General features: G+C 46.2%; 2 protein-coding genes and 1 pseudogene across 2 annotated transcripts; 1 reads left to right on the top strand and 2 right to left on the bottom strand.

Annotated features, from left to right (window-relative positions):
• Positions 1 to 3,709: 3,709 nt before the first annotated feature.
• Positions 3,710 to 5,470, top strand: LOC120713437 (endoglucanase 21-like). The gene is made up of 2 exons (XM_039999400.1): positions 3,710 to 4,633; positions 4,748 to 5,470. The coding sequence occupies exons 1-2, from the start codon at positions 3,710 to 3,712 to the stop codon at positions 5,390 to 5,392; spliced, it is 1,569 nt and encodes a 522-aa protein (XP_039855334.1). The 3' UTR covers positions 5,393 to 5,470.
• Positions 5,471 to 12,889: 7,419 nt separating this feature from the next.
• LOC120712380 (chaperonin-like RBCX protein 1, chloroplastic) lies at positions 12,890 to 14,896 on the bottom strand. The gene is made up of 6 exons (XM_039998145.1): positions 14,719 to 14,896; positions 14,285 to 14,376; positions 13,736 to 13,853; positions 13,614 to 13,630; positions 13,450 to 13,512; positions 12,890 to 13,187 (listed from the first exon to the last, which is right to left on the bottom strand). Exons 1-6 carry the CDS (start codon positions 14,879 to 14,881, stop codon positions 13,065 to 13,067), a joined length of 576 nt encoding a protein of 191 aa, XP_039854079.1. The 5' UTR covers positions 14,882 to 14,896; the 3' UTR covers positions 12,890 to 13,064.
• Positions 14,897 to 16,490: 1,594 nt separating this feature from the next.
• LOC120713436 lies at positions 16,491 to 17,624 on the bottom strand (annotated as a pseudogene).
• Positions 17,625 to 26,442: the final 8,818 nt, after the last annotated feature.

Below are 26,442 nucleotides of genomic sequence, written 5' to 3'. Positions count from 1 at the left end.
GCTCCTCGATCACACTATATGAGCATAGCATCAACCTTTAGCCATTTCTCCTCCATGCCACACGTTGCTCATACTAGTGTCTTTGTGTGGACTAATCTCCTGTGTATCTCAACATAAACACTTATTAGTCCACCTAAGTTGTCACTCAATTACCAAAACCAAACTAGGGCCTTTCACCCCCAGCCGAACTTGATTGTTGTTCAGCCATATTATTTGAAATATGTTCAATATCAGGAGCAATTTTATCAATAGAACTAGCCGATGTTTCTTCAACGGTCGGCTTTTCTTTATCTTATGTCAAATCTGAATTTTTATTCAATCATCCATTTTTTTGACACGATAGACTTGCTTGATCACCTTGTGTTTTTTTTTCTGCACAGACCGATCTTTTTGATCAAAATGGTCATTATTGGTAGATGATGGTTTACTAATTACCGACTCTCTATAAGTAATATAATTTGGGCACAAATACGTAGGGATAGAAGGCATATATAAATTATGAAACCATGGTGCACAAGAATAAGACAAACTGAAATCAGCACCCCATGGCATATTCATAGGGAATCCATATGACGAAAACGGCATTGACATAGGAGCATAATTCCATTGCCGATTCTGATTATAGAGTTTCTGTTTTGGAACAGATTTTGGTTGCTTGGAATTTTTAGCCCGACTAGCATGTTTGATATCCTTTTGTTTTGAGAATTTAGCCGGAAGCTTCTTATTTAGCTTCGGCTTTTCTTTTTCATGCTTATGACGGCTTTTGGATTCAACAGTTTTTCAAACACCAATCTCGGGTTTCTTGGGCTTAACCATCTTTGGTTTTGATTTATTTTGCAAAACCCTGGGAGAGGCGGTTAGACCAGTTGGAGAACCGGTCAGACCGGTTGCGGTACAACCGGCGCCTTTGCCTTTGTTTTGTTGCCCCCCGAGCATAGAAGTACTATACTTGCTAGGGGAATTTGGTTCGACAATTTCGGCTTGAGACGGCCGAATTGTATCTTGACCAGCAACATCTCAAATTGGCAAATCTTTGCAAGGATTATTAGCCGGCTCTTCAATAGCCGACTTTTGAACAGCAGGAACTAGAACCGAACCATCTTCTTGATCGATCAAATACTGGATAAGTTCGGATAGAGCATCAGATAAAGTATCTGAAGATTGTACCTCTTTTAATAAATCAATGGTGGATGGTGGCGTCCACTCCTTTATCTTGATAACGCCTTCTTCGGTTTTACAGTAACAGGAAAGAAGCAATCTTTCATCCACCTGATTACATTCTCGCCGATACTCCTCAAGTAGTTCCTCATGTGACAATATATTGCTAGGGTTTGACAGATCGGCCATGATAGCCAGATTCTCGTCCCCAGCGGAGTCGCCAAAATGTGTTGGCGCCAATTCGGGGCCAACGCACAAGCGCACACGATCGCGCGATGAGCAGCGACGCTCCTTGCAGCGCCGCGGCACCAACCGGTCAGACCGGTATGGTGGACCGGTCAGACCGGTCTCGTCGGGGCAGCCCGACGAGGATCCAACGAACGCCCGCCCGGGAGGGACCCCGTCGGGGCAGGCGCATCTTGGGTTGCCCTAGGCTCGACAGGCCAGCCAGGGCATCTTCAAACGCCATGGAGACGAAGGAAAAACAGCATGTCGAGGTTGGAAAAGGTAGGATAAAGAGAAAAGGTAAAGGCGATAAAAAGTAGATTGATTTGGTAGATTTGATTGAGTTGTATCTCTCAATCGGCCATGTCCCTTTATATTTATAGGGTGGGTGGACTTGTCCTATAAGAAATCCTATTACAAGATCTAAATCTATGAAAATCTCTATAAGAAATCCTATTACAAGATCTAAATCTATGAAAATCTCTAGTCGTACTCGGACTCTGCACCGATCAGACCCACCGGTCAGACCGGTTGGTCTAGTCTGCTGCCAATTTTGATCGTCAACACAGATCAACATGCCGCTCAAGTAAAAGGACAAATTTTCCATCCTTGTTAAACTAAAACAGCAAACTAAACTATATGATATATGCATACATCTTTACATTTTCTAATTAAACCATTATCACTAAAAAACTGGACATAATCTGTCTCAGGAAACTAACATGGCTCCAGAGAAATTATTCCCCCGATGATTTCAAGTTTGGTTGATCAATAAGAACAGAATAATCTTCCAGCAACAATATATATTATATTCTTTATGGTCAAGTGACAATATTATTTAAGCACATACTGGCAAAAAAATTTATTTGCGCAGATCTCTGACAAATAACCCAGCTAAGATTCCATGTTGGAAAGCAACTCATCTGTGAAACTAATTATATACATTGCACTTTGGTCAATGATAATATATATAGACATATATATCTGCGATGGTTATGCTTCCCCACTTCGTCCCTAGCTACTCCTCATATGTATATATGGGGCAACATGTGCTGACCGTTTTTGTTAATTACCTTTTTTTTCTTCTTAATTTTGCCAACGACGACGAAGATCGACACGAAGCAACCCAACCAACTACCAGTTTTCGTCAATTGTAGCTTTGGTATCCTCTATTTGCATCTAGGGAGCAGCATTGTTCGGATCAATCTGTGTTGCCTGTTGGATTCAATGCATATTCCTAGCAGGAACAGATACTTTAGTAGTTGCTGAAATTCTAGGTGATTTGTTGAAATAGAAACTGAGAGGTCAGAACTCAGAACACACATAACTATTAATTCTTCCATGTGTGGAACACGAGTTATGCCAAAAGGGAAAACAATGTTTGATGCCATAACAGTATGATGATTGCAAAACCGTCTTTAAATTTCTCAGTATAGAGTGCCATTTTCCGCAAAAAAAAAGATTTTCATTAAAATTAATGCATACTAGTCTAGTATCAAAAGTTTGGAGACCTAATGACAATCTCTTGCAAGTTTAATTTAAGGAGCTTTTTCACCTTTGGAGTTTACTATATTACCAAAGGATGGCAGGCCGGTTTAATATACATGAGTGTGTCAATTTTTAGCTTTGGATTAGGGCAAGCTATGCGCGCTGAGTTTCGGATCTGCAAAAGTGAGTCTTTTCAAGAAAATAAACTTTGGAAAGTGGCAATTGAAAGTAGGGAAAGTGGTTTGCAAGGTAAAACCCCCAATCCTAAACAGGCCAGGTGTTGATCAGTGGAACCTATATTTGACCCAAACATATTCTGCTTCTGCCTGAACTAAAGAATGTGCAAAGGCACCCACACATAGTCTCTGCTAATGCAAGTCAACCCTACTACCTACCAAGCACTGCTGGCTGTTTATTCTCAAACTTCTCATTGGTCTTCTACACTGGAAGTCAGCTGGGACAACAACCTGACAGTCATGCTGATGGATGCATGCATCACTACTCACTGACACTGCGGCCCCACCACTGCATGCTTTGCACTAGATAAGCACCTGGCATTTAGACAGGCACAGGCTTATTAGCTACCAAATAATCCTCTTTTGTGACTCTCTTAACTACTAAATCACTCTCTCACTTAGAGATGAGCTCATCAGAGCTCTGACCACGATAGTCTACGAGGAGAGAGCACATGACATGATCGAGAGCTGACGACGCGCGCGCAGCATAAAAGGAGCACGAGAGACGAGTAGACGACGATCGAGATGCACAGATCGAACAGAAGAGCAGATCGACCAGACGAACAGAAGAACAGAAAGTATCTGAGAGAAACTCCGCGACAATGGCGAGAGGCGGCGGCGGCATCAAGACGACGCTCGCGTCGCTCTGCTCCGCCGTGGTGCTCACGATGATGTTCCAGCTCGCGGCGGCCGCCGGCGGCGGTGGCCATGGCGCAGGGTCGTCGTCGTTCGACTACAAGAGGGCGCTCCACAGCAGCCTCCTCTACTTCGAGGCGCAGCGGTCGGGGCACCTCCCCTACAACCAGCGCGTGCGGTGGCGCGGCCACTCGGGCCTCGCCGACGGGCTGCAGCAGGGGGTGGACCTGGTGGGCGGCTACTACGACGCCGGCGACAACGTCAAGTTCGGCCTGCCGATGGCGTTCACGGTCACCATGCTGTCGTGGAGCGCCGCCGAGTTCGGCGCCGAGGTCGCCGCCGCCGGCGAGTGGCGCCACCTGCTGGAGACCATCAAGTGGGGCACCGACTACCTGGTCAAGGCGCACGCCGAGCCCGACGTGCTCTGGGCCGAGGTCGGCGACGGCGACACCGACCACTACTGCTGGCAGCGGCCCGAGGACATGACGACGTCGCGGCAGGCCTACAAGGTGGACCGCGAGAACCCCGGGTCCGACCTCGCCGGCGAGACCGCCGCCGCCATGGCCGCCGCTTCCATCGTCTTCCGCCGCTCCGACTCGCGCTACTCCGATCTCCTCCTCCGCCACGCCGAGCAGCTGTTCGAGTTCGGGGACAGGTACAGGGGCAAGTACGACGCCAGCGTCGGCGAGGCGTGGCGCTACTACGCGTCGGTGAGCGGGTACGGCGACGAGATGCTGTGGGCGGCGCTGTGGCTGCACCGCGCCACGGGCCGGGCCGAGTACCTAGACTACGCCGTCGCCATGGCCGACGAGTTCGGCGGCACCACCTGGGCCATCACCGAGTTCAGCTGGGACGTCAAGTACGCCGGCCTCCAGATCCTCGCCGCCAAGGTCCGTAAGTACTTACGGTGATAATGAACGTGTCAAGAACCTAATAGGGCACGTAGTAGCAGACAAAAACTTTTTTGATCAGGTTCTAACGTGCACCGCGTCCTGCATTTGCAGCTGCTACTGGAAGGGAGGCACCGGCCGGAGCACCGGGCGACGCTGGAGCAGTACAGGTCCAAGGCGGAGCACTACCTCTGCGCGTGCCTCGGCAAGAACGGCGCCGCCGGCAACGTCAACCGCACCGCCGGCGGCATGCTCTTCGTCAGGCAGTGGAACAACCTGCAGTACGTGACCAACGCCGCCTTCCTCCTCACCGCCTACTCCCGCTACCTCACCGCCTCCGGCGCCAGCGCCGCCGCGCTCCGGTGCCCCGGCGGGGCGGCGGGCGCCGGCGAGCTTGTGGCGCTGGCGCGGGCGCAGGCGGAGTACGTCCTCGGCGCGAACCCGGCCGGGATGAGCTACATGGTCGGGTACGGCCGGCGGTTCCCGCGGCGGGTGCACCACCGGGCGGCGTCCATCGTCTCCCACCGCGCCGACGGGGGGTTCGTCGGGTGCGTGCAGGGGTACGACCTCTGGTTCCGGCGGCCGGGGGCGAACCCGAACGTGGTCGTCGGCGCCATCGTCGGCGGGCCGGACCACCGCGACCGGTTCAGCGACCGCCGGAGCAACTACATGCAGACGGAGGCGTGCACGTACAACACCGCGCCCATGGTCGGCGTCTTCGCGCATCTGCACAGCCAGGGGGCACGGGAGAGGAAATGATTTAACTTTTTTTTGTTTAATTTGGTCGTGTAATCTAGCTATTGTTTTTGTTCATGTAGAAAGGAAGCTGCAGGGTTAGAGTTCTGAAACGGGGATAGCTGACCCTTTTCAGCTTGCAAAGGCCAGGCATCGGAAGCTGCATGTAGATTTTGTTCTAGACACTTCTAGTCTAGTGTGTGTATGACGATGTAAAATTATCAGAGAACATGATGTTTTTTTATGAAAAAAATTGGTCAGAGTTAGCACGCCACAAAAGAGGTTGTAATTCATGACGATCAAATTTCATCACAGATTACTAAAAAAACTGTTATAAAACAGTATCCGCGATGATCTCAAATTCTTTCATGTATTAAGTGTCACAGATTACATCTCATTATATTTTTAACGAAATCGTCATAGATCAACTCAATCCATGACGTTTCTTAACCGTTATAGATTGGCCTTAAGCCTGCATAGCCCAGCCGAGACCCAATATTGGTGACAAAAATAAACATCACAAACTTTCTCGCATATTGAATATTGAAGTGATGCGGCTGCTAACATGGGTGGTGAACTGGTGATATGGATGTTGATATGGATGCCGTTGTGGCTTGCCGTGCTGACGCTGAATTCATGTGGACGATGCACGGCTGCTGACATGTACAGTGGCATCACCATGACAGCCATTTATTAACACCATGGCAGCCCATTTATTAACGGCCGATGAGAAGTGAGCCAAATATCTTTAAGCCCACCAGTTATTTCTATCCAACCCGCTAGCACACTAAATTCAGCAATTTTTCTGTATCCCATAAAAAATCTGGCCCAACAAATTTCATATATTTTACAGCCTATTTTTAGAATTACTATTCCAGCCCAAAAGAAGCAATAAAACCCACACACACGGCATAGTAATTTTGTGAATACAACAAATAAAAAACAGATTCGGTTCCTAATTCAGCACTAAAAGAGATAGTAGTGTAAAAAAAATTAGGTGCAAATCGCACCAAACAAGAGAGATATTGCATCATGAATTAGGAAGTAACCGAGAAGAGCTATCGATCGACCAAAACCATTAGTATCCCCTGTTGCTTTCTTCAAATATCATATGTTTTCTAACCGCTTGTTCTGCATCATCACCTCAACCTGAAAACAGCACATCACCAAGTCTTTATCAACAGAAAATATTTGGGATGAAAACTACTAAAATATTCACCAAATTCTTATCAACACATTGGCACGGCGCGCGGCACAGATACGCATTAGTGCCTAGTCGTACCGTGCCGTGTAGCATGTTTGGCCATCTATACACGTGAAAATAAGCGTGATTGGTTGGGTGCATGCATGGTGCTCGTGACTGGATGCCCGGATAAGCCTTTGGGCCAAGGCCCATGAGATGCAACCCCCCCCCCTCTAGGCAGGCTCGCGAGATATGGAAACTAAAAAGAGGGGGATCCACTATCTCACATACTCTTTATCATCGTGGATATGTCAGCAATCATTGTATCTAGAGCCAAAAGAGGATGGTCAAGTGAAAGGGGGTGTACCAAATTTAATTGATGGTGGGACTATGATATTGAACAAGCAAAGAATTTGATACTGCTTTTTTGTGCTTTTTTGAACAATTATTTGGTTTTAAAATTAATTTTCATAAAAAGTAAATTATTCTGCTTTGGGGATGCAAGAGACCATGAATATCAATATTCGCAATTATTCAGTTGCAATATAGGTTCTTATCCATTTCGTTATTTGGGGATCCTCATGCATTTTAGAAGGTTGTGAACAAGGATTGAAAGGCAATAGAGGATAGAATAGAAAAAAGACTAAGTGGATGGAAAGGAAAACTCTTATTCGTAGAGTCCGTTTGGTTTTAATTAATTTTATGCTCTCTAGTCTACCTATGTTTATGCTCTCTTTTTTTTAGGTTCCAAGGGAAATCCTAAAAAAATTGAATACTATAGGTCAAGATTGTTCTGGCAGAATGACGGGCATAAAATGAAATATAGGTTGGTCAAATGGAACATTCTTCGCCAACCAAAAGAACAAGAAGGATTAGGGATACAAGATTTAGACATACAAAACAAATACCTACTGAGAAAGTGGCCTTATAAATTGTGCAATGAAGAGGGTTTGTGGCAACAATTGCTTAGAAACAAATCCGTGCCTGAAGAATAGAACTTTAAGCCAAACAAGTAAAAAAGCGGGGGATTCACATTTTTGGTCGAGCCTGATGGGGGTAAAAGACCAATTCCTAAATCTAGGAAGGTTCAAGCTGGATAGCGGTATTCGGATTAGGTTTTGGAAAGATAAATGGTTAGGTAACCAGAAGTAGAAAGACCAGTTCCCTAATTTATTTAATATAGTACAAAGAAAACATGCAACTGTTGCAAAAGGACTTAGTTCGAACCCACTTAATGTCTCCTTGAGAAGAACTTTAGTTGGGGATAAGTTTGGTATAGCCTTGTTGCAAGTCTTGTACATATTGATCTAAGTGAGGGGATTTATGTGGAATCTACGTAAAAGTGGGGGCATTCACAGTTAATTCAATGTATAGGCACCTAGTCAACAATGGTTTGAAAGCTACTCAAGAAATTTTGAGTATGAAGATTCCTCTCAAAATAAAAATATTTTTGTGGTATCTTAAAAGGGGAGTAATCCTAACAAAAGATAAATTGGCTAGAAGGAATTGGAATGGGAATAAAGCTTGCTGTTTTTGTAAGCCGGAAACTATCCAACACACTTTGTTGAATGTCATTATGCAAAATTTCTTTGGCGTGCAATTCATCTTGTGTTAGGTATACCACCACCAGCAAATATAGAACATTTGTTTAATAACTGGTCTAGATAGGGAGGGCACAAGCACAATATAATGTTATTGATGGGAGCCGCAACTATATCTGGTTAATTTGGCTCACAAGGAATGATACTGTATTTAATAATTATAGACCAAAATCTTTTTTGCATGTGCTTTTCAGGGAGACACAAGGGCTCCGGTTGTGGGCTCTGTAGCAGCATATTGATGACCGAAGGAAGCGGCTAGTTGAAGCATGCCAGCTTAAAGTCTTTAGCTATGCAGTTCTTCGTGTCTCATGGATGACCTTTTACTTTGTGTATTGATCTTTAATTTTAAACACAGTGTGTTTTAAACTCTGAGTGTGTGATTGTAATAATTGCGGACTGAGGTCTCTCTAGAGGGGTTTGAAGTCGGAACTTCTTCCATTATTAAAAAAAGACAAGCTCGCGGGATATGGAAAAATCTGGCAATTCAGCGCGGCCTGGCTCGGGTGCAGCTAAATTTGCCTGCCTGATATGTTAGCTAGTGATATATTCGGTTTGCCTACAACCCGGTTGTAACACCCCTGTGTTAATTATGCTCGCTAATCCCGTGTTTAATCGCTAATCATAGCTTAAACGCGTCATTAGCATTAATCCTGTTCGCGCATAGTAAACATCGTTTTAGCCATGTTTGACCCCGTTTTTCTCGATGATCCGAACCTCAAATCAACTTTCGCCCAAAAGCAAAGTTGTAGATCTTCTCTTCCTCTACAACTTCTATTTTGGCCAAAATTCGAGTGCCAATATGAAATTTGGAGTTTTATCTGGTCAAATTTTAGTCAAACCATTCAAACCTTGATCCACTGCTCCATGCTCGCCTCCGTTCCCACGCGTCGTCGCACCGGTGACTATACGCGTCGCCGTGCCCGTGTCTCGGCCGCCGCTTAAGCTGCCCGTCGAGGCAAACTTCGTTTTTGCCTCTCCCCTCTCGCCTTCACCCCGAGCCCGAGCTCCCCAGCCCTGCTCGTGCGCCCAGAGGTGCCGCCGCGTGATGCGCCGGCCATTTACCGCTGCCTCGCCGTCGTTCCTCGCACCCCAAGCCTCCCAAACGCCGATTTCCCTTGCCTTCCACCTCCAACGCCCTACCCCGAGCCCGATTTCGCCGTTCCTCGGCCGGAATCACGCCCGCAACCACCGGCCGCCATTAACCCTAACCCGAGCTCCGCCCCTCACCGCTGACGGCCCATTTCCGCCCCTCACCGCCGACAGCCCATTTCCGCCCCTTCTCGACCCGATTCAAGGTAGTGGTGAACTTCATCGTGCTCTACTCCACCTCCCCGGCCTTTTTCTCCTTGAGTTCAAGCATCACCGACGCCGGGAACGCGTCGCGCCGCTGTGGCCGCCGTGCGCCGCCGTGGGTTACTCCTGTGCGAGCTAGCGCAGCGCCGCCGCGCGCCCCAGGGCCGCCTGGACCCCCTCGTCGCGGGCGCCCCCCGCCCCTTCGCTGCCCAGTGCCGCGCCGGCCGGAACGCCCGCGCGCCGCCACACGCCCCTGCCTCTGCGCCGCCCCATGCGTGCGCCCCTGCTCCCCGGCTGCCCTGGCCGCGGTCCGGCTGGGCCGTGTTGCCGGCCGGCCACCGCCGGCGGGGGCCAGCGCCGCGCCGCCACGAGCCCGCCTGGCTGCGCGCCGGCCTTGGCCATGGCGGGCCGAGCAGGCGAAGCAGGGGAGGCGGGGGAAAACTGGGAGCTGGGCTCCCACTTACATGTGGGGTCCGGCTGTCAGCCCCCCTTTAATGTTTTCTTTATTGTTATTTCGGCTGATATTTCATAAATTCATAGAAAATCCTAGAAAAATGCTAAAAAGGCAAAACCAGTTGCATTAGCTTCGTAATTTCATGCTCTATCTGATAGAACCATGAAATGGAGAGTTTCGTTACTTTTGCTAGATGGTTTTGCTGGTTCTTGTTTAAGAGCAATTAAAGCCTGGAACTACATTTTTTCTAGTTGGAATTGAGCTTGTTTTGCTCAAAGGCACCCCAGTCTTTCTTGTTGGAGACACTTCAGGCTAAAAGGAATTAGCAACCGAAACCCCATCTCAGCACTACACCATTCCTTTGGACCGTAGTTTTGAGAGTGCTGTTTATCGGTCATGCCTATGCTTTTAATTGCGTGTGTTGCATTTCATTGCATCGTTTCATGAGTCTCATGCATGGCATATTTTATTCTTATAGAAACTAAACCCGAAGTCGCCTATGAGCTGATAGCCGAACCGGTCCAGGAGCCTTCCGCAGGAGAACCGCAGCCAGGAGAAGTCGTTGATCAAGCTCCCGAAGAAGTCACTAACCCTGCTGACCTGCAAGGCAAGCCCCGGAGCATAACCCCTACTTTCAGTATTCAATGTTATTATTTAAGTATTGTGCATTAAGTTTTCTAGGAGTTGAATGAAACCCTAGTATGCATGTCTCTCCCTAGGTACCTATGAGTCTCTACTAGTGTACAGGTTGTTAGTACTGCAATGCTTAATCGGGATTCGGTAGAAGTCGAGTGATTCCTGTCACTCGCGAGATATAGGTCCTTATCACTTATGAAAGGGTTGCTAGAGAATGAATCTTTGGGAAAGAAAGGAAAAATGGAGACCGGGCGGGGATGAATTTGGTTATGGATATGGAAGGTATGGAAAGTGAGTCTCCGCCTGTGTCGATTGAGGACCATACCATTGTGGCACTACTGATCGAGGATTGAACAGTACTAACCACATACCGGAAGTAGGAGGTAGTCGAAACCGGTAAGCTGTGTACCGCTTTACAACGATACTTTGAATCCCTACCTGCTACGTTGGGCGTGGGAGTTGGTGGGTGTTGGATGGATGCCACCTTCGGGTTCTCTGGGAGTTCGCCGTGAGGGGCCCAACACCTGGGTTTTAGCAGGCGCGATTCAGATGTTGTGGTAACGATGGAAACAGTTGATGCGTGTGGCCCGACGGGGTTTACATGTGTCGTGTTGGTTAGGTCTACCTTGCATGGTTAAATCGAATCGATTCGCCGTGACTCGCGGATATGAGAACCTGGATCTCTCTGTCACATCGTAGTAAATGATGGAATTGGAAATGGAAAGTTGAGAATATGAGGTATTGCTGTGGTACTCTGAAAAGATAATGTGAGCAACCATGCGTGCTCTAGGTGTTCAGGCAAATCTAGTCGGTATTTGTATAATAAACTTGAGCTAAAATACTGAAAGTAAGGATCCACTATTAGTAGCTTTTCAGCAAAACAACTCCAGAGCCAAACAGCTTTGCATGTCTAGGAGTCAGCTAAGTATATACCATAGTCGGGTAAAACTTACTGAGTATTAGTATACTCAGGGTTGTTGTTGTAACCCTTTTGAGCAGGTTGTGTCTCCGCTGACTTCGAGGAGGTCTGTGCGTCCTGGTTTGGACATCCGCTTCCTCCTGGGTGGACCGTCGAGTGGGCCCCGTCTTCTCCGTGAAGATCGGGCAGGTTGGCATCACATCGGTGGGCAAGATGTGGAGCTCACCTTGTATCATCGTCGTGGTTACCGTATTGTATTTCGAACTCAGTTTTTAAACTTCCGCTGTGTATTTAAACTCTATCGTTTGTTTTCAAACCTTTTATGTAAAATTTGTGTTGTAAATTAATTTGAGGTTTCTGTATGCTTGTATCACCTGTGCTTGTCTTCGTACAGGTCTACTAGTGCAATTGTGATCTTGGAGTACAGTAGTTTAATCGGGATTTACCCGACAGCCTGTCAGATTACACCGTTTTAAGTGCACTGTAACTTGATTAAGTATTAAAATGATAGTTAGTGCATTTAAGCCAGTTTAATTTAGATGATGCTACTACACTGGTTGGAATGTGCTAACAACCATACCTACTATGCTTGCACGCACTCGACCTGGCCTACCGTGGCCTGGTTGGCTAGTGCGCAGGCTCGATTGGGAAGAGAACCAATTAGACCCTACGTAAATTATTATCCTACTATCCCTCCTTTGAAGAGAAAAAAATCCTAACCAACCCACATGCATCTGTCCCTCCCGCTCCCTCTTTCTCCTTCTGCAGTAGAAAATCTCCCTACTCCCCCAACGATGAGGGGCTACGGCAGATATCGATCTCTTCCTCCTCTCCTCTGTTACTGTTTTTTTGTTATGTTAGTGATATATTCAGTTGCCTCCATCATGCATGTTTGTTGGGGATGCCACCTTCGGTCCATGCACCGAAGGGCAGCTACCGAAGACGTGATGATGGATAACCGCGTTGATCGACGACGAGGCCTAAGCGCTTCGGCGAGGCGCGAAGAGACTGGCGCAAGCAAACTGAAGAACCACAGAAAAAAGGCCAGAAGTCCAGGTCTTCGGTGAGCGGCGAAGCTCCTCGCAGTTGACGGACGAAGACAGGCGCTAGGCCCACGGCAGGTCCGGGTCGATTGCTTAGCTGTAAACCACTATCGAGATGTAATATTACCTATATATCCACAGAATATTCTAGGAATCTAGCAATTGAGGGGCTATTGTGCTGTAATTGGGCGAGCGGGTAGGTGAACGAGCGTCTATAAATACATATGTAACAGTCTTTGATGGGACATTGAATACAAAGTTATTGCTTCCTGACCTGTAGTGTTTGGTGTGCCTTGGTCCTTGGCTCCGTGTCCTCAGATTGTTGTGGACCCCCTTCGCCCCAAAGGGTTCCATCCACCAACAATGGTATCAAATAACAAAAGTGTGGATGATTGAGATAGTAACAATGTAACATGGTGCATGACTTTTATTAAGTTAACCATAGGTACATGCCACTTGCACTTGCTGGTCCGCGTTATGCCTAGTATCTATCTACAGTAAAGTTTCGTGAGCAAGTGCTCCATAACGTACACACATTTATATACAATTAAACATACAAGCCTTCTTCTATACATGGAATACCATTGCAAGGCTCAAGAAAAACCAATTGATGTTATAGTTTTCGTCTTCGATGTGGCTGACCTCCAAGACATAGTCCGTCATGAGCTTCGTATTAGCATCGTCAACCATCTGCGGACAGTGGAAGACAAAAGGGTATCAACAAGAGGAAACTGTGCTACTTTTCTGGAATTCTCAAGAGTTTGTGATCCATATTTTTTCTTTGGGAGGACTGGATTTAGGCTTTTGAAGCAACTAATTTGGAGGGGGGGGGGGGAGGATACTACAGGTAGTACAGTTATATATATTGAGGTACCATTAAAAGGTGATGCCATAATTTGTTAACCAATTAATTGGAAGTCTAACAGTAGATGAGACTGAAGATTAAGCCAACCTTGAAGGATAACTTCTTCAGGTTGTCCCACTCGAAATCACTCTTAACATAAGCAGATCGGACCTGCAGTATTGCATCAGTCGCTCTTAAACTCTTTGAAAAATAGTGAACAAAAAAAGTTCTAAGTTCAGAACATGACAGTTCTGAATGTTCTCCATACTCACCTCCAGAATCCTCATAGCTGTTTGTTTCCACGGCGAAACAAGAGATGAACAATCAGTTCTGAATTTCGTAGTTGAATCAAGCGAATTGAAACTAGAGCGTGCAGCTAATCAAGCAGGCTTACCTAGTCCCTTCAGCCTTGGAGACTCGCGTATCAGCTTTTTGCAGAAAATTTCAGCGTCATTCAGAGAGGTGCGGCTGACGAACTCCTTCAGCTCAAAATATGCTTCCCGATTGTAACTCTTTATCAGTTTTTTAATCAAAGGAAAGGGAGGTAAAAAAAGAGCAGCTGTTAGTTATATCACCAGCACAACATCAAGTATCTCTCGGAAAGATCAAAACTGTTGAGATATTGACGCTCTAGAGTCTAGTGTGTACATGTACAGATCCAAGTAAATAGTATAATTAAAAGGATTACAGATTAACTGCTGAAATAATGTCTGGTTACTACTATTTTTAAATGCAGCAATAATTTTCTTTCTTGTTTGCTGAACTGAAAGCAAGCTTGCTCTGCATGCTGTGTACTACTAATTCAGTAACTTTCCATAGATTAAAACTTATAATTTGCTATTTATACAAAATCCTGAAAAAAAACTATCGATCAAATTAACGTGAGTTGCGTCGAAGAAAAAGGTGCAGTCGTTAAAAGGGATAATGGAAAGAAGAAGGCAACCTCAAGCTGTGCGAGCACAACCCTGACGGCGACGTAGTTGAAGTGCTGGAGGTTAGTCGCCGCCTTCCTCTCCGGCGAGCCTTCTCCAAAGCCTGAATAACCATTGCCAAGCACAGCGACAGGGCTGTAAATCCACATCCAAAATGAGCAAATAAACCATTCGCTCAAACCAGGCCATCACTGGCCCAGTCCCAGTCCCCCCCGTTTAAAATATTCATGTGTTACTACTGTGAGAAAAAATTGTTTCCTGAGAAGTTCTTGTCGTTCTTCCCATGTCACATTGTCGCGAACATGACTTTGATTTCAGGCTTTACACACAACACAACAGGGCAGTGAATCAGTCGCTTACAGCAGTCAGCTTAATTACACCAGCAGAGGAGTAGAGTAGAGAAACAGAGATGAACAGATGGAGACGGAGGCGAGTGCATGCTTACCGGGAACATACATCTTGCTGCACCTCGCCGGCGTCACGGCACCCGCGAGCCGCCGCCGCTCCGCCGTCCTCCAGAGCGCCTGCACGGGGACGCCGCCGCGCCGGCGCGCCCCGACGGCTCCGGCGCCCTGGAGCGGGATCGGAAGCGCGACGCTGCACTCCATGACCAAAAAGCGCAGACCCACCGGCGATATTTATCGGCGGCCGGCGGCTCCGCGCCACACGTCGCGGTCGGTCGCGCGCGAGGGATAAACGCGCGCGCGCGTGCGTGCCGCGAGATATCAACCGGCAAGGGCATTTCAGAGCTGGAGATATTTTGCGCTTTTTTAAATTGGAGGGGATTCGTTGTTCAGTTGTTTACAAGGAAATAAAACAAGGAACCGGCAAAGGATCTCTCTTGTCCTTGTCAATGATTTTGATCATCGTTTTTCAGGATACAGTTTGGGATGATGAACGAGAGCATGCAGGACGAGTTCCTGTGGGGATCAACGGATGATGATCATGCAAGGGAATTCAGTCGGCACAAAGCGATTTAATTTACCAATCATGCTCTCCTTACTAGATTACTATAGATCTAGATTCTTTTGGCAGAATGATGAACATAAGAAGAGTACAGATTAGCAAAGTGGAGCATTCTTAGTACACCTAAGTGCATGGGGGGGGGGGGGAATTACTAATTTGGATGCTCATAATATTTGCCTCTTGAGCAAATGGATTTTCAAAGTCTTAAATGAAGATGGAATCGCCTGACTGCGGTGGAATCGCAGAGCGCGCCGGCCTCCACCACGCCCTTCCCCTATGGGATGCCAGGATTTGGCTCCACAAGTTTAAGTATTGAACTCCTGAAAAAATTTACACTTTATTTACGGAACCACAAACACTCTAGATTGAGATACTGCAGATGTCGCACAAGTTGCAAGAAGCAACAAGATCTGCTATGACCTTGAGAAGAAACCATTTTTTTCATACCAGCAGCAGATTTCACAGTAAAGATTTTTGTTCCAGCAAGTTACATAATTTTCTTACCAACTAGAACCGAGATTTCTTAACTAAACCATCAACAAGCATAATGGACAATCACGTTTACATCAAGCAGTAATGTAGCTAATATTCTGTGCAGTTTTTGCACCTTCCAAATCATCAAACTATATTCATTATCATTTTTATTTTGCTTAAACACGATAAATTCTAAGAACATCCACATTGATCAGAAAAATGAAATAGACTCTGAAACTTCCATCCACAGCTGGTCCACTTCAATTTAATTTATCACTTGAAATGTTGCAGTGTATATAGCACTATTTTTATGCTGGATACATAGAAATTAAATCAGGGAATGCATGCAGGAATATTTAAAATTGTGTATGGCAAAGTACTACTCGGCTTCGGTCGTGGTTTCTTTCCTAGAACAAGGCTCAGTATCAAGACTGTTCCAAGTTAATAAAACATGCTGTACACACCGGAATTATGTTTTTGCATTTTTTTATCCATTTTAACAGAAAAATAGGTGAAAAGTGCCCATTACATTATCTTAATATCCTCGCATTAAGCACTAACATAATAACTTTGGATAAATGTCATAAAAGGATAATAAAGATTCCTGATGAATTCAACTTAAAGGGAAAATATACATGACTGCACTATGGAGAACACAAATAGTATTAAATGCATCAATTTCATGTCAATAATGTAGTAAATCAAGTAATAATTCATGGAATAAAAGAGTTTGTTTTGTCGAAATATTGAGGAAAATGTAACTCCACATATCAACCTTCATGGTTTCTGAGGCAGTAAATTCAAGTAGTGTAATGAAAGGGTAGTTATTAATCAAAGCGTATCATCTCTCTTGCTCATTGCTATGAATGTGACTAGTTTGCTACTGGTTCTCTTAAGTAGGCTAGTAGTTTACCTTCCCCACTTTTTGTTGAAGCTGAACTGCTGGTTTTAATTGAAGTGTCGAATTAATGTGCTTTTTTTTGTGAAACATGATACTGTTCATGGTTTTAATTGAAGACAAGAGAAGCCACCAAATATGAGAATTGTGCAAAAGCTTTACATACCAAGTATAGTAGCACACAAAAAAACACCCAATTTCTATTTAGAATATTCATAGCAACAATGAAATAGAGGAACTTGTCCATAGTCAAGTATACCTTCATATCGGAACCACACAACGTAAGTCTCTTGGCATGCAAAACCATCCCTGTAAAATCTGATTGGCCATCAAAAGTGCGCCTAGAACACCAAGTATCTATGTGTGTACTCTCTAGAGATGGTCGCTTTTGCCAAGAAATTTCTTCCAGTGGTCAGCCATTGCACTCAAAGTGAATGAGATGAGGAGCAGCAATAGTGATTCCTCTCCCTCGATCAAAGAAACCATCAATAGTTAGCCTCTTTAACACGTTTGATTCTACAAGCTCAAGATGGTGTGCGCACTGCGCAGTTTACCAAATGCATGTCTTCTAGGACAGGGCTCTGAGGAATCATATGCTTAAGATCTATCGAATGCACTTCCACATCACATAGAGACAGCTTTTTAAGAGAAGGAAGCTTGATAATGTCCGGCAGCATAAGTCCCTCATGCTCAAGTTCTTCATAAGGAGCTTCTCCCATACTCAAATTTAGCTCCTGAAGTGAGGGACAAGTGAAAATGCAACGAGGTAAAATAGTCTTATCATATCCATACAGGTCCACATCTAGGACCTTAACATTATGCTTCACTGCATAGCCAATCCACGTCCTCACATCCTTGAAGTTTATAGGATGGTGGCCCTCAAAGCGCAGCTTGAATGTATGCAAGTAGGTATCACGGCGGAGCAACATGTTGTTGACGAAACGAGCAAACTTTTCATAACTCCAGTGTTCATATTCACTGTAGTCAATACATATGGATCCATCTGACTCCATAGCAGCCCCCCTAGATTGGATTCCTATCCCCACAAACCTGTCATGCAAGCATTCCACAATTAATACATGCAGCAGCGATTCACAGGGGGAAATAACAATAGTTCCAAGAGTTCCATGTTATCTTTACATCAAGCTGGTCGTCCTTTGCATAAAGTACTGAACTTTGGTACTACCTAGAATATTGTAGCATTATTATCACCAAATTGGGGGGTTCTAGTTCAGAGCATTTCCCAGCGCCCAAGCAACAGGAATAACAGATGCGCTTTGCCCATCGCAACATATTGGACCCCCCTTTTGGAAGGCTCTAAGATATACTACGAAATCTAGCTTATCACTATGCGATTTCAGCAAGCTAAAATGGGGGCTTTTGAAACAGATACGATACAAAATTATCTTTCTAATAACCAGGCAGAGAGATGATATCCGGGGTTCAAAACTAGTAGGCCCATAAAGCGAATGTCAAAGGGAGGGGACGAATGCGCCTTTTCCCAAGTGCAGCGATTTCCAAGATAACCATGAAACACGACGGCGCAAAGGGAAAGTTGCAATTTCAAGGGCAAAAACACAATATGCTAGGGATCGGATGCTACCACAAAATGCGTAAAATAAGGTTGCAGGAAGGTGGATTTACCGGCAATGCAGAGGATTGATCGCACGAAATCGCCTCGATGGAAGCCGGCAAAAGGCGCGGCTTCAGGTAGGGTTTAGCCGCCGCCGCCTATAAGCTAGCCCACGGCATCAACGGGCTGTGCCGGGCCGCCCCACGCGCCGCAACATCGGCCCGGGCCAGGCCGTGCCATATATTTCTAGTAGAAGGGAGGCGCAGGACAGGCCAGGCGGGGGCTCCTATATGTCTGGAAGGTGTAGGGATGAAAATGGTTGGGAACGGTCGGGAAAACCCCTCAACCGTTCCTGCAACTGTATTTTTTGGTCGGGAACGGAAACGGGAACGGGAAAATCGGACGGGAAAACGAAATCGGTATTACGGGATATCGGGAACGGAATCAATCGGTCGGGAGCATGCCGATTACGATCGGGAATCGATAACTCAAAACGGGAAAATACATACAACCACTTCAACATTTAACTCGATAAAATAATTACAACTATGCATAAATAACATGGAAACAAGACTCGTATAACTAAGAAACACAGGTAAAGTGAATCACGAATTCACAATTCACGTTGGAACACATGCAAACAACAATTCACGTTTCCAACACAGGTAACACAGCCGACTACGACAAATACGGGAATTCCCGCGGGAATTTTGCCGGCTGAAAACGGGAACCGTGAAAACGGTCGGGAAAACACCCCAACCGTTCCCGTTCCCGTTCCCGCCCGTTTTCCGTTTGTTTTCCCATTTTCCCATTTTTTTCGCGGAAACGGTTTACGGTCGGTTTAAACGGTAAACGGAGCCGGTCGGGACGGGATTTTCCCGTCCCGTTTTCAACCCTAGGAAGGTGGATAAGCTAGCCATTTATAAAGTCCACTAAACCCAATTAGAAATGTAATTAGATTCAACATTTTTTAAAAAGTAGTTCAACATTTAAAAAGATTGGATTCAATATTTTCTAAAAATACAGTGCAACAATTTTTTTTTAAATACTACATTCAGCATTTTTGAAAAGCTACCTCAACATCCCAATATAATAGATTCAACATCTACAAAAACTTAATCGACATTTTCTGGAAAATAGAGTCTTCTTCTCCAACAACGGCGGCGGCTGGAGCTGCATCGTTCGGCGGTGGCACGAGACCGTAGCTGGCCAGCCGGCGGCGGCGCGCCCGCGCGGTGCGCGCGGGCCAGGCGCGACAGAGTTCGGTGTGGTGCGCGGCGGCGCCATGCCCGGTGGCAGGCATAAAGGTCCCCGTGGTGGACGGCGGTGCCAGGGGCGGCGGTGCAGGCGCAGGCCGGCGTGGCGAGCGCGGTGTGGAGCCCTGCGGCCAGCGGTAGTGCGGGCCGGCGCGCTGGTCACCGCTGGGGGCGCGCGCGGGCACGCCGCGTGCAGCTTGTGACGGCGGGCAGAGGTCTGATGAGGAGGCTAAGGTGGTAGTGCTAGGGTTTGAGTAGGATCTAATGGATGTAATTTGTTTGCATGAATCTCAAACAGTAGAAAGTGAGAAAAAAAATCTTCCGGAAGATATATAAGATTTTCCAGACCAGGCCCGAGTTTATCATGCCAGGCCGGGCCGATGAGCCCGATGGCCTGTGTTGGCCTGCTAGCCCAGGGGAAAGTCGGAGTGACGGAGGTCGGGCTGCTGGAAGGCGAGCACGGAAGTCAAGGCGGCCAGCCAGCGGCAATCCAAACGGGGCGTTGGAGGCGGAGCAGCGGGCGACGGAGAGGAGAGGAGAGTCCGTAGCCGGCGCCGGCGGAGGGGCGCGGAGGTGCGGTGGCCGGCAGAGGGCGGGACGGTTAGCGGAGGATCGAGGGACACACCGAGTGGGATACCGAGCCGAGCGAGATGGACAGGGGATCCTAGTTTCTAGATTTTTTTTTAGTTTTACCTATTCCATCAAAGATACATATGTTGTTGGAGATACTCGGCGGATAGTAATCACCACGCGTAGACGTGGGACAGCCCACAACAGTGCGGTCTGATTATTAGAGATAACCCGCGTTGCTGGGACAATCTAATTTGTCACAGAACCAAATTGCCGCCGAAGAAAAGTAACGAGTAAATTACACCTTAGGTCTCTAAACTTGTCTTGGGATTTCATTTAGGTCTCTAAACTCTCAAATCATCCACGTGGATTCCTAAACCATATTAAATGTTCCATCCCAACGCGCCACGCTAGCACCCAAAGCTAATGTGGCATGCCATGTAGGCGCCACGGTGGCAAACATTTGCAAAACAACCCCTTTTAAATTCTATCATCATTAACTTAATGCCTCCCCCTCTCTCTCCTCTACTCCCCCCTCACCCTTCTCATGCTCCTACCCAAGCTTCTCAAGGACCTGCGGCGGCGAGGCGGCGAGGGAGGTGAGCGGGGGCAGGGACGGCGTGCACATGGGCCATGTGGGGGTGCGGCGAGCCTCACTGGCCGAGCGTAAGGCGGAACGGCTGTGAGGAGGCAGCCCGACTGAGGTCAACGAAGGCGAGCGGAGCTTCAACGCCGGGAGCTCTGCACGGTGTAAGGATCACCGGGGTGTCCGACCCTAGAGGGGGAGGGGGTGAATAGGGTTGCTAATTCGCTTTTTAATCCTAGGGCTCAAACTACTTGCATAAGATAAATCTAATACGTCCTACACATGCTAGTTATGACTAAGTTTTATCTATGCTATTCTTTACTTACCCCAAAAGACTTGCAACCTATAGCCAATCCTAATCAAACTAACTAGGAAAATAAAGGCACGCAAGATAGAGTAAATGCGGAAACATAATATGGTAAGTAAAGAGATAAGGGATAGAATATGCAAACTCCCGTGAAGACACCAAGACACACGATTTAACGTGGTTCGGTTAGGACACCAAGTCCCTCCCTACGTCCACGGCCACTTGTCCAACAAGAACAAGTGTGATGCCGAGTCTCTTCGCTTGATCACCGTCTTGCGTTCGCCACCAAGGCTTCCAGCAAGCAAAGGCTAAGTGACCCCAAGTCACCAAGACAAGGCCACCGCCACCGTCTCTCTCGAAGCGTCACCAACGGCACCATCTTCACTATCGGAGCTTCTCACCAAGGCTTTCACTCAAACTAGTCCTCTCAAGAACTAAACCTAATCAAGCACTAAGCACTCTCATAAGTGTGCTTAAGCCTATATGATATACAATGAAGCTCTAAGGTGGTTGGAGAGGATCTTCAACTCTTTTATACTTCCTTAGTCTCCAGCACACACAAATGAGGGTGGGGTGGCATATATATAGCCCAACCCCTCAAACCAGCTGTTGGGAAAAGGCTGACGAAATTCCTTAACGCCGGTTGATCCGACGCTCAGTTTTTCTCATCACCGGTTCAACCGGTGAATGCTTTTTCCCAGTAACTAGCCGTTACTACTCCAACGGCTACTTGACTCTCTTTAATTGATCATGGTGAGCCTCAATTCTTCCAAATACATTCTCGGCGGTGAAGTGCTTGAATCCTCTTTCGGCTCTAATCAAGCTAGGTAGAGTAACATCCCTAGCCATATACACGGTCAAGAGCTTGTCCATAATCTCACGGTCGCCCCACTTGTCACCACCAAGAGATTTGATTTGATTTGTGATTTTCTTCATGCGATTGTACATCTCTTTCACACCTTCATCCTTCTTCATGGAGAACAAGCTCAATTCATCTTCTAAAGTTTTGATTCTTGATTCTCGTACTTTCCTTGATCCTTGATGGTTCACTAGGAGAGTGTCCCAAGCATCTTTGGCGGTTGGAGCATCCTCTATCTTGTCAAACTCTTCGGGACTCACGGATGTGTGTAGGATGTTCAATGCTTGGAAATTCCTTTGTAGCACATATGCTTGAACCGGGGTTGGAGTTTCATCTTCATCCGGAATTTCACAACCAACTTCCACAACTTTCCAAAGATCCTTGTGGATTGCATTCATATATCCGAACATCTTAGTCTTCCATTGATTATACCCGGTACCATCAAAGAAAGGTGGCTTGCCCATGTGAATTGATGCATTATGCTCACTAGGTAGAGAAAAAGTGTAATCATGAGCAACTCTTCTATAATCACCTTTGCCTTTTGACTTTGATGAGCTGCCCTTGTTTGAAGAGCGTGAGGCTCTTCTCTTGGAATCGGTGTCGGAGTCATCACTAGAGTCAATGATAACTCGGGAGCTAGTCTTTTTCTTCCTTTGCTCCTTCTTCTTTTTCCTCCATGCCTTCCACTCCTCATAAGACATCTCATCATCGGATGTCTCTTCTTCACTTTCTACTCCACCATTCTTATTCTTTCCCTTCTTGTTGTTGTTGGATGGCTCTACATTCTTGTCTTTGTCTCTTTTATCACTAGGATCACCTTTTTCACCTTCATTAACCGGAATCTCTTGGTTCTTTTCATCATCCGACATCTTGACCTCTCCTGACGGTTAAGCCCTTTGAATGGAGAGCCAAGCTCTGATACCAATTGAAAGGATCTTAAGATGCCTAGAGGGGGGTGAATAGGCAATCTGCAATTTAAAACACTTAACAAAAGGAGTCAGACACAGACTAGCCCGGATACTCCGGGTATATGCCCGGATACTCCGGGTTTGGTGGTCCGGAGTATCCGGAGCTATATCCGGAGTCTCCGGGTTTGAACAACCTGAACGGAACCTGCAAGAATCTTTGTATGAAAAGTAGATCGAGCTAGAGAATGAGTACCAGGGGTTCCTTAAGGTTGATATCCAACAAATAAAGTTCACTAGAAACTCGTGAGTGAGTAGATCGAGCTCAAACCCTAGAAAAGAAGTCTCACAAGCAAATGACAACGAAATTAAGTAAACTAAGACAAGGAGACAAGGATTTGTTTCCCGAAGTTTCACACCCGAAGGTGCTACGTCTCCGTTGAGGAAGGATTCGAGAGACGGTGCTCAAGAACCCCTATGCTCCTCTCCCAAGGGCGAGATCACCTCTCAAGCCCAAGGTTACTACTATGGATTCCTCGGTGAGGAATGGAGATTACAAACTTCTTGTGTAGCTCACAATCTTGGTTGAGCAATCACAAGCACGCCTAGCTGTAGCGCATCTAGGCCGATAGATGCTAATGGTAAGTTTCGGTGATTTATGACAACCGTATGTGACTAACGTGTGTTTTAAAGGAAAGCTCAATAAACTGGATTAGTCTCATATGAAATATGAAAGGAGACCCCTCAATTCGAAACAATCATGCGTACCAAGGACTCGATATGAAAGATTAAGGACCTTTCTAGTCTCAAGTGTCACAAGGAGTTGAAGGACACTTGATTTAGTTAGGTTTTATAGTTTCTAGTTCTTGATCGTACTATTAAGAGGGGTTCATAAGTTAGTAGCTTGATCAAAATTGAGTTGGCCTTAGAAATCTTGCACACTCGCTCAAAAACAGCTCAAGATGGTCAGTAGAAGTTAACACAACACTTGGAAGAAGAAACAATCGAAGTTACTTTGAAATCCAAGTCAATCCAGCTGAAAACCAGAAAAAACAGCAGCACCGGTTGAACCGGTGCCCTAGCGTCGGAGCATCCGATGCTTGGTGGAAGGACCGATGCCCTATCGGTCTATCTTCTCTGGATGAAGGCACAAATCAAGTCCAGCACCGGTTGAACCGATGGTCAGAAAAGTAAGCACCGGTGCAATGGAAGTTCTTTGTTCCAGAGAGCATGTTTTGGTGGACTTCAACTTCTCTTCAGCACCGGTTGAACCGACGCTACAGAATCAAAGCACCGGTGCATTGGATGTACTTTGTTCCAGAACACTTGTTTGAGTTGATCAGTGAACCTCTTCAGCACCGGTTGAACCGATGCCCCTACGGAGCATGCACCGGCGCAATGACGCAAGCGTGGATACTGTGTCAGAACTCCAACGGCTACTTATTGGACACAGAGAGACCGGTTGAACCGATGCCTATACTTTCTATACCGTCGGTTCTTCCGGTGGTCACGGTTTTTCTGCAGAAAACTTCCAACGGCTATGTGACCTCCTCCACTCTATATAAGGGTACCCCCTGGCTCATTTTAGTTGCCTTTGACACCTTGAAAACCTGAGGCCGCCCTTGAGAAGAAGAGAAAGAGCTTTGAGCAAAAGAGAGAAGATCTAGTGCTTAGTTTGTGCTTCAACCTTGAAGATTTCATCCTTTGCAAGTGTAGCAAGTGTGCTTGAGCTAGGGCCAACTGAGTGTAGGTCAAGTGAAGGCTTAGGAGCTTGTTACTCTTGGTGTTTGGCAGCACCTAGACGATCTTGGTGATCGAGGTGTTTCTCGCGGAGCTTGCCAAGGATTGTGGGAGCCCGGAGAAGAAGATTGTACGTGGCTTGATCTCCACCACGCCGGGATGGTGAACGGAGACTCTTAGTGAGCGCCCTCGTCTCGGTGACTTGGGAGGTGACAAGACTCTTTATGAGTGTCACAACGTGGATTAGGGGTGTGTGCCAACACATCGATACCACGGGAAAAAATCCGATCGTCTCTTGTCCACTCTCTTTATTCAAGCATTTTCTTTCATGCAATTTATTCATGTGCTTGACTTAGAGATCATAACTTAGCTCTACCTTGCTAGGCTTTACTTCTCTTTTTATCTCTCTTAGCTTGTGTAGGTAGCTTAGTTATCTGGTTAGTGAATTGGTGCCTTACTAGCTTTGCATAGGTTAAGATTGCTTTATTGTGTTTTAGAATTTGAAAAAGGCCCAATTCACCCCCCCTCTTGGTCCATCGATCCTTACACTAGCCGTCTAGGAGCACAAGGCTCCAAGAGTAACAAACTTGAATCCGCGGGCTTGACCAAAACCAAGCGCTCAAGAGATGGGAATGAGGCTCACTCGCTTGAATCCTTGCTCTTGCTTGCTTCTCACTCAAATCCCTCAAGGAAATCACTCAAGAATGAAGAAGGGAGAGTGAGAGAGCTCTCTTTGGCTTAGATTTGAGTTCTGTTCGTTCAAAGGCAAGAGAGAGGGGGCTGAAGGGGTATGGAGGGAGTATTTATAGTCTTCAGCCTAGAAATAGCCGTTGGGCGAAAGGGTACCCGGAGACTCCGGGTATATGCCCGGAGACTCCGGGCAACCCTGAGTTTTCAGCCCAGAAACAGCACCCGGACACTCCGGGCAATGGGGTTCGGAGTATCCGGCCATATACCCGGAGTATCCGGGTAAGGCAGGGAAAAATCTTCGATTTATGGCTCCTTTGAGTTGTTTTGTGGCTCACAAATATTTGTATAGGTTCTCTTGAGCACAAGATCTAAATCAAAACCTTTGAACCAAGTCCCTCTTGATAGTACGGCGTTCCTATACTCAAATTTCAAAACCAAAATCTAATTTCTTGAGTAAACTTAAACTTCGCTTTTTCATTTCCTTTTCGAGGGTCGTATATCGTCACTTGATTCACCTATACATGTTCACCACCTGCACACATGCTCAATTACATGATTAAACGCATATGTATTTTGTCATTAACCACCAAAACCCACTTTAGGGGCCTAGATCACTTTCAAATTGGAACTTAAACTTGCATCACCGACGAGAACAAAAGTTTTCCGTTTGAGCAAATGTAAAAATTTATTGCAATGGAATGAATTCTAAAATTTGTTATTTAAATTTTTTGCATCCAACCTAACCATTGGAATTAATTGTTCGATTGGAATAAATATTAGAGTATATTCAATTGAATCCAATCTTACTGTTGGAACCAAAAATTAAATAGAGATGAAGCAATTTCACTTCATTAGAGTTGCACGAGAAGAGAGGAAGCACCCTGCAGCGCAACGGGTAGGAGCAGCGTTGCCGTCCGGCGGCGGCGAGACTCGAGAGAAGTAGCAGGAGGCAGCGGGAAGAACAAATTAGGAGCTTTTTAGTTCCAAAAAATTTTCATCTCGAAATTTGTGACTTTCTCTTTGGACACATACATGGAGCACTAAATATAATTAAATAACAAAACTAATTACACAGTTTGGATGTACACGACGAGACCAATCTTTTGAGCCTAATTAGTGCATGATTAGACATAAGTGCTACAGTGACCCACATGTGCTAATGATGCGGTCAAATGCCTCAAAAAATTCGTCTCGCGGTTTCCAAGTGAGTTCTGAAATTAGTTTTTTAATTAGTGTCCGAAAAACCCTTCCGACATCTGGTCAAACCGTTGACGTGACACCCAAAAATTTTTTGTTTGGGAACTAAACGGCCCCTTAGCAAAGCGCGCGTGACTCCTGTAACATT

Source organism: Panicum virgatum, chromosome 6K (assembly GCF_016808335.1).
Source record: "Panicum virgatum strain AP13 chromosome 6K, P.virgatum_v5, whole genome shotgun sequence".
Taxonomy (NCBI): Eukaryota; Viridiplantae; Streptophyta; class Magnoliopsida; order Poales; family Poaceae; genus Panicum; species Panicum virgatum.
The sequence above is the reverse complement of the archived record's forward strand: the minus strand, read 5'-3'. Positions and strand labels throughout refer to the sequence as shown.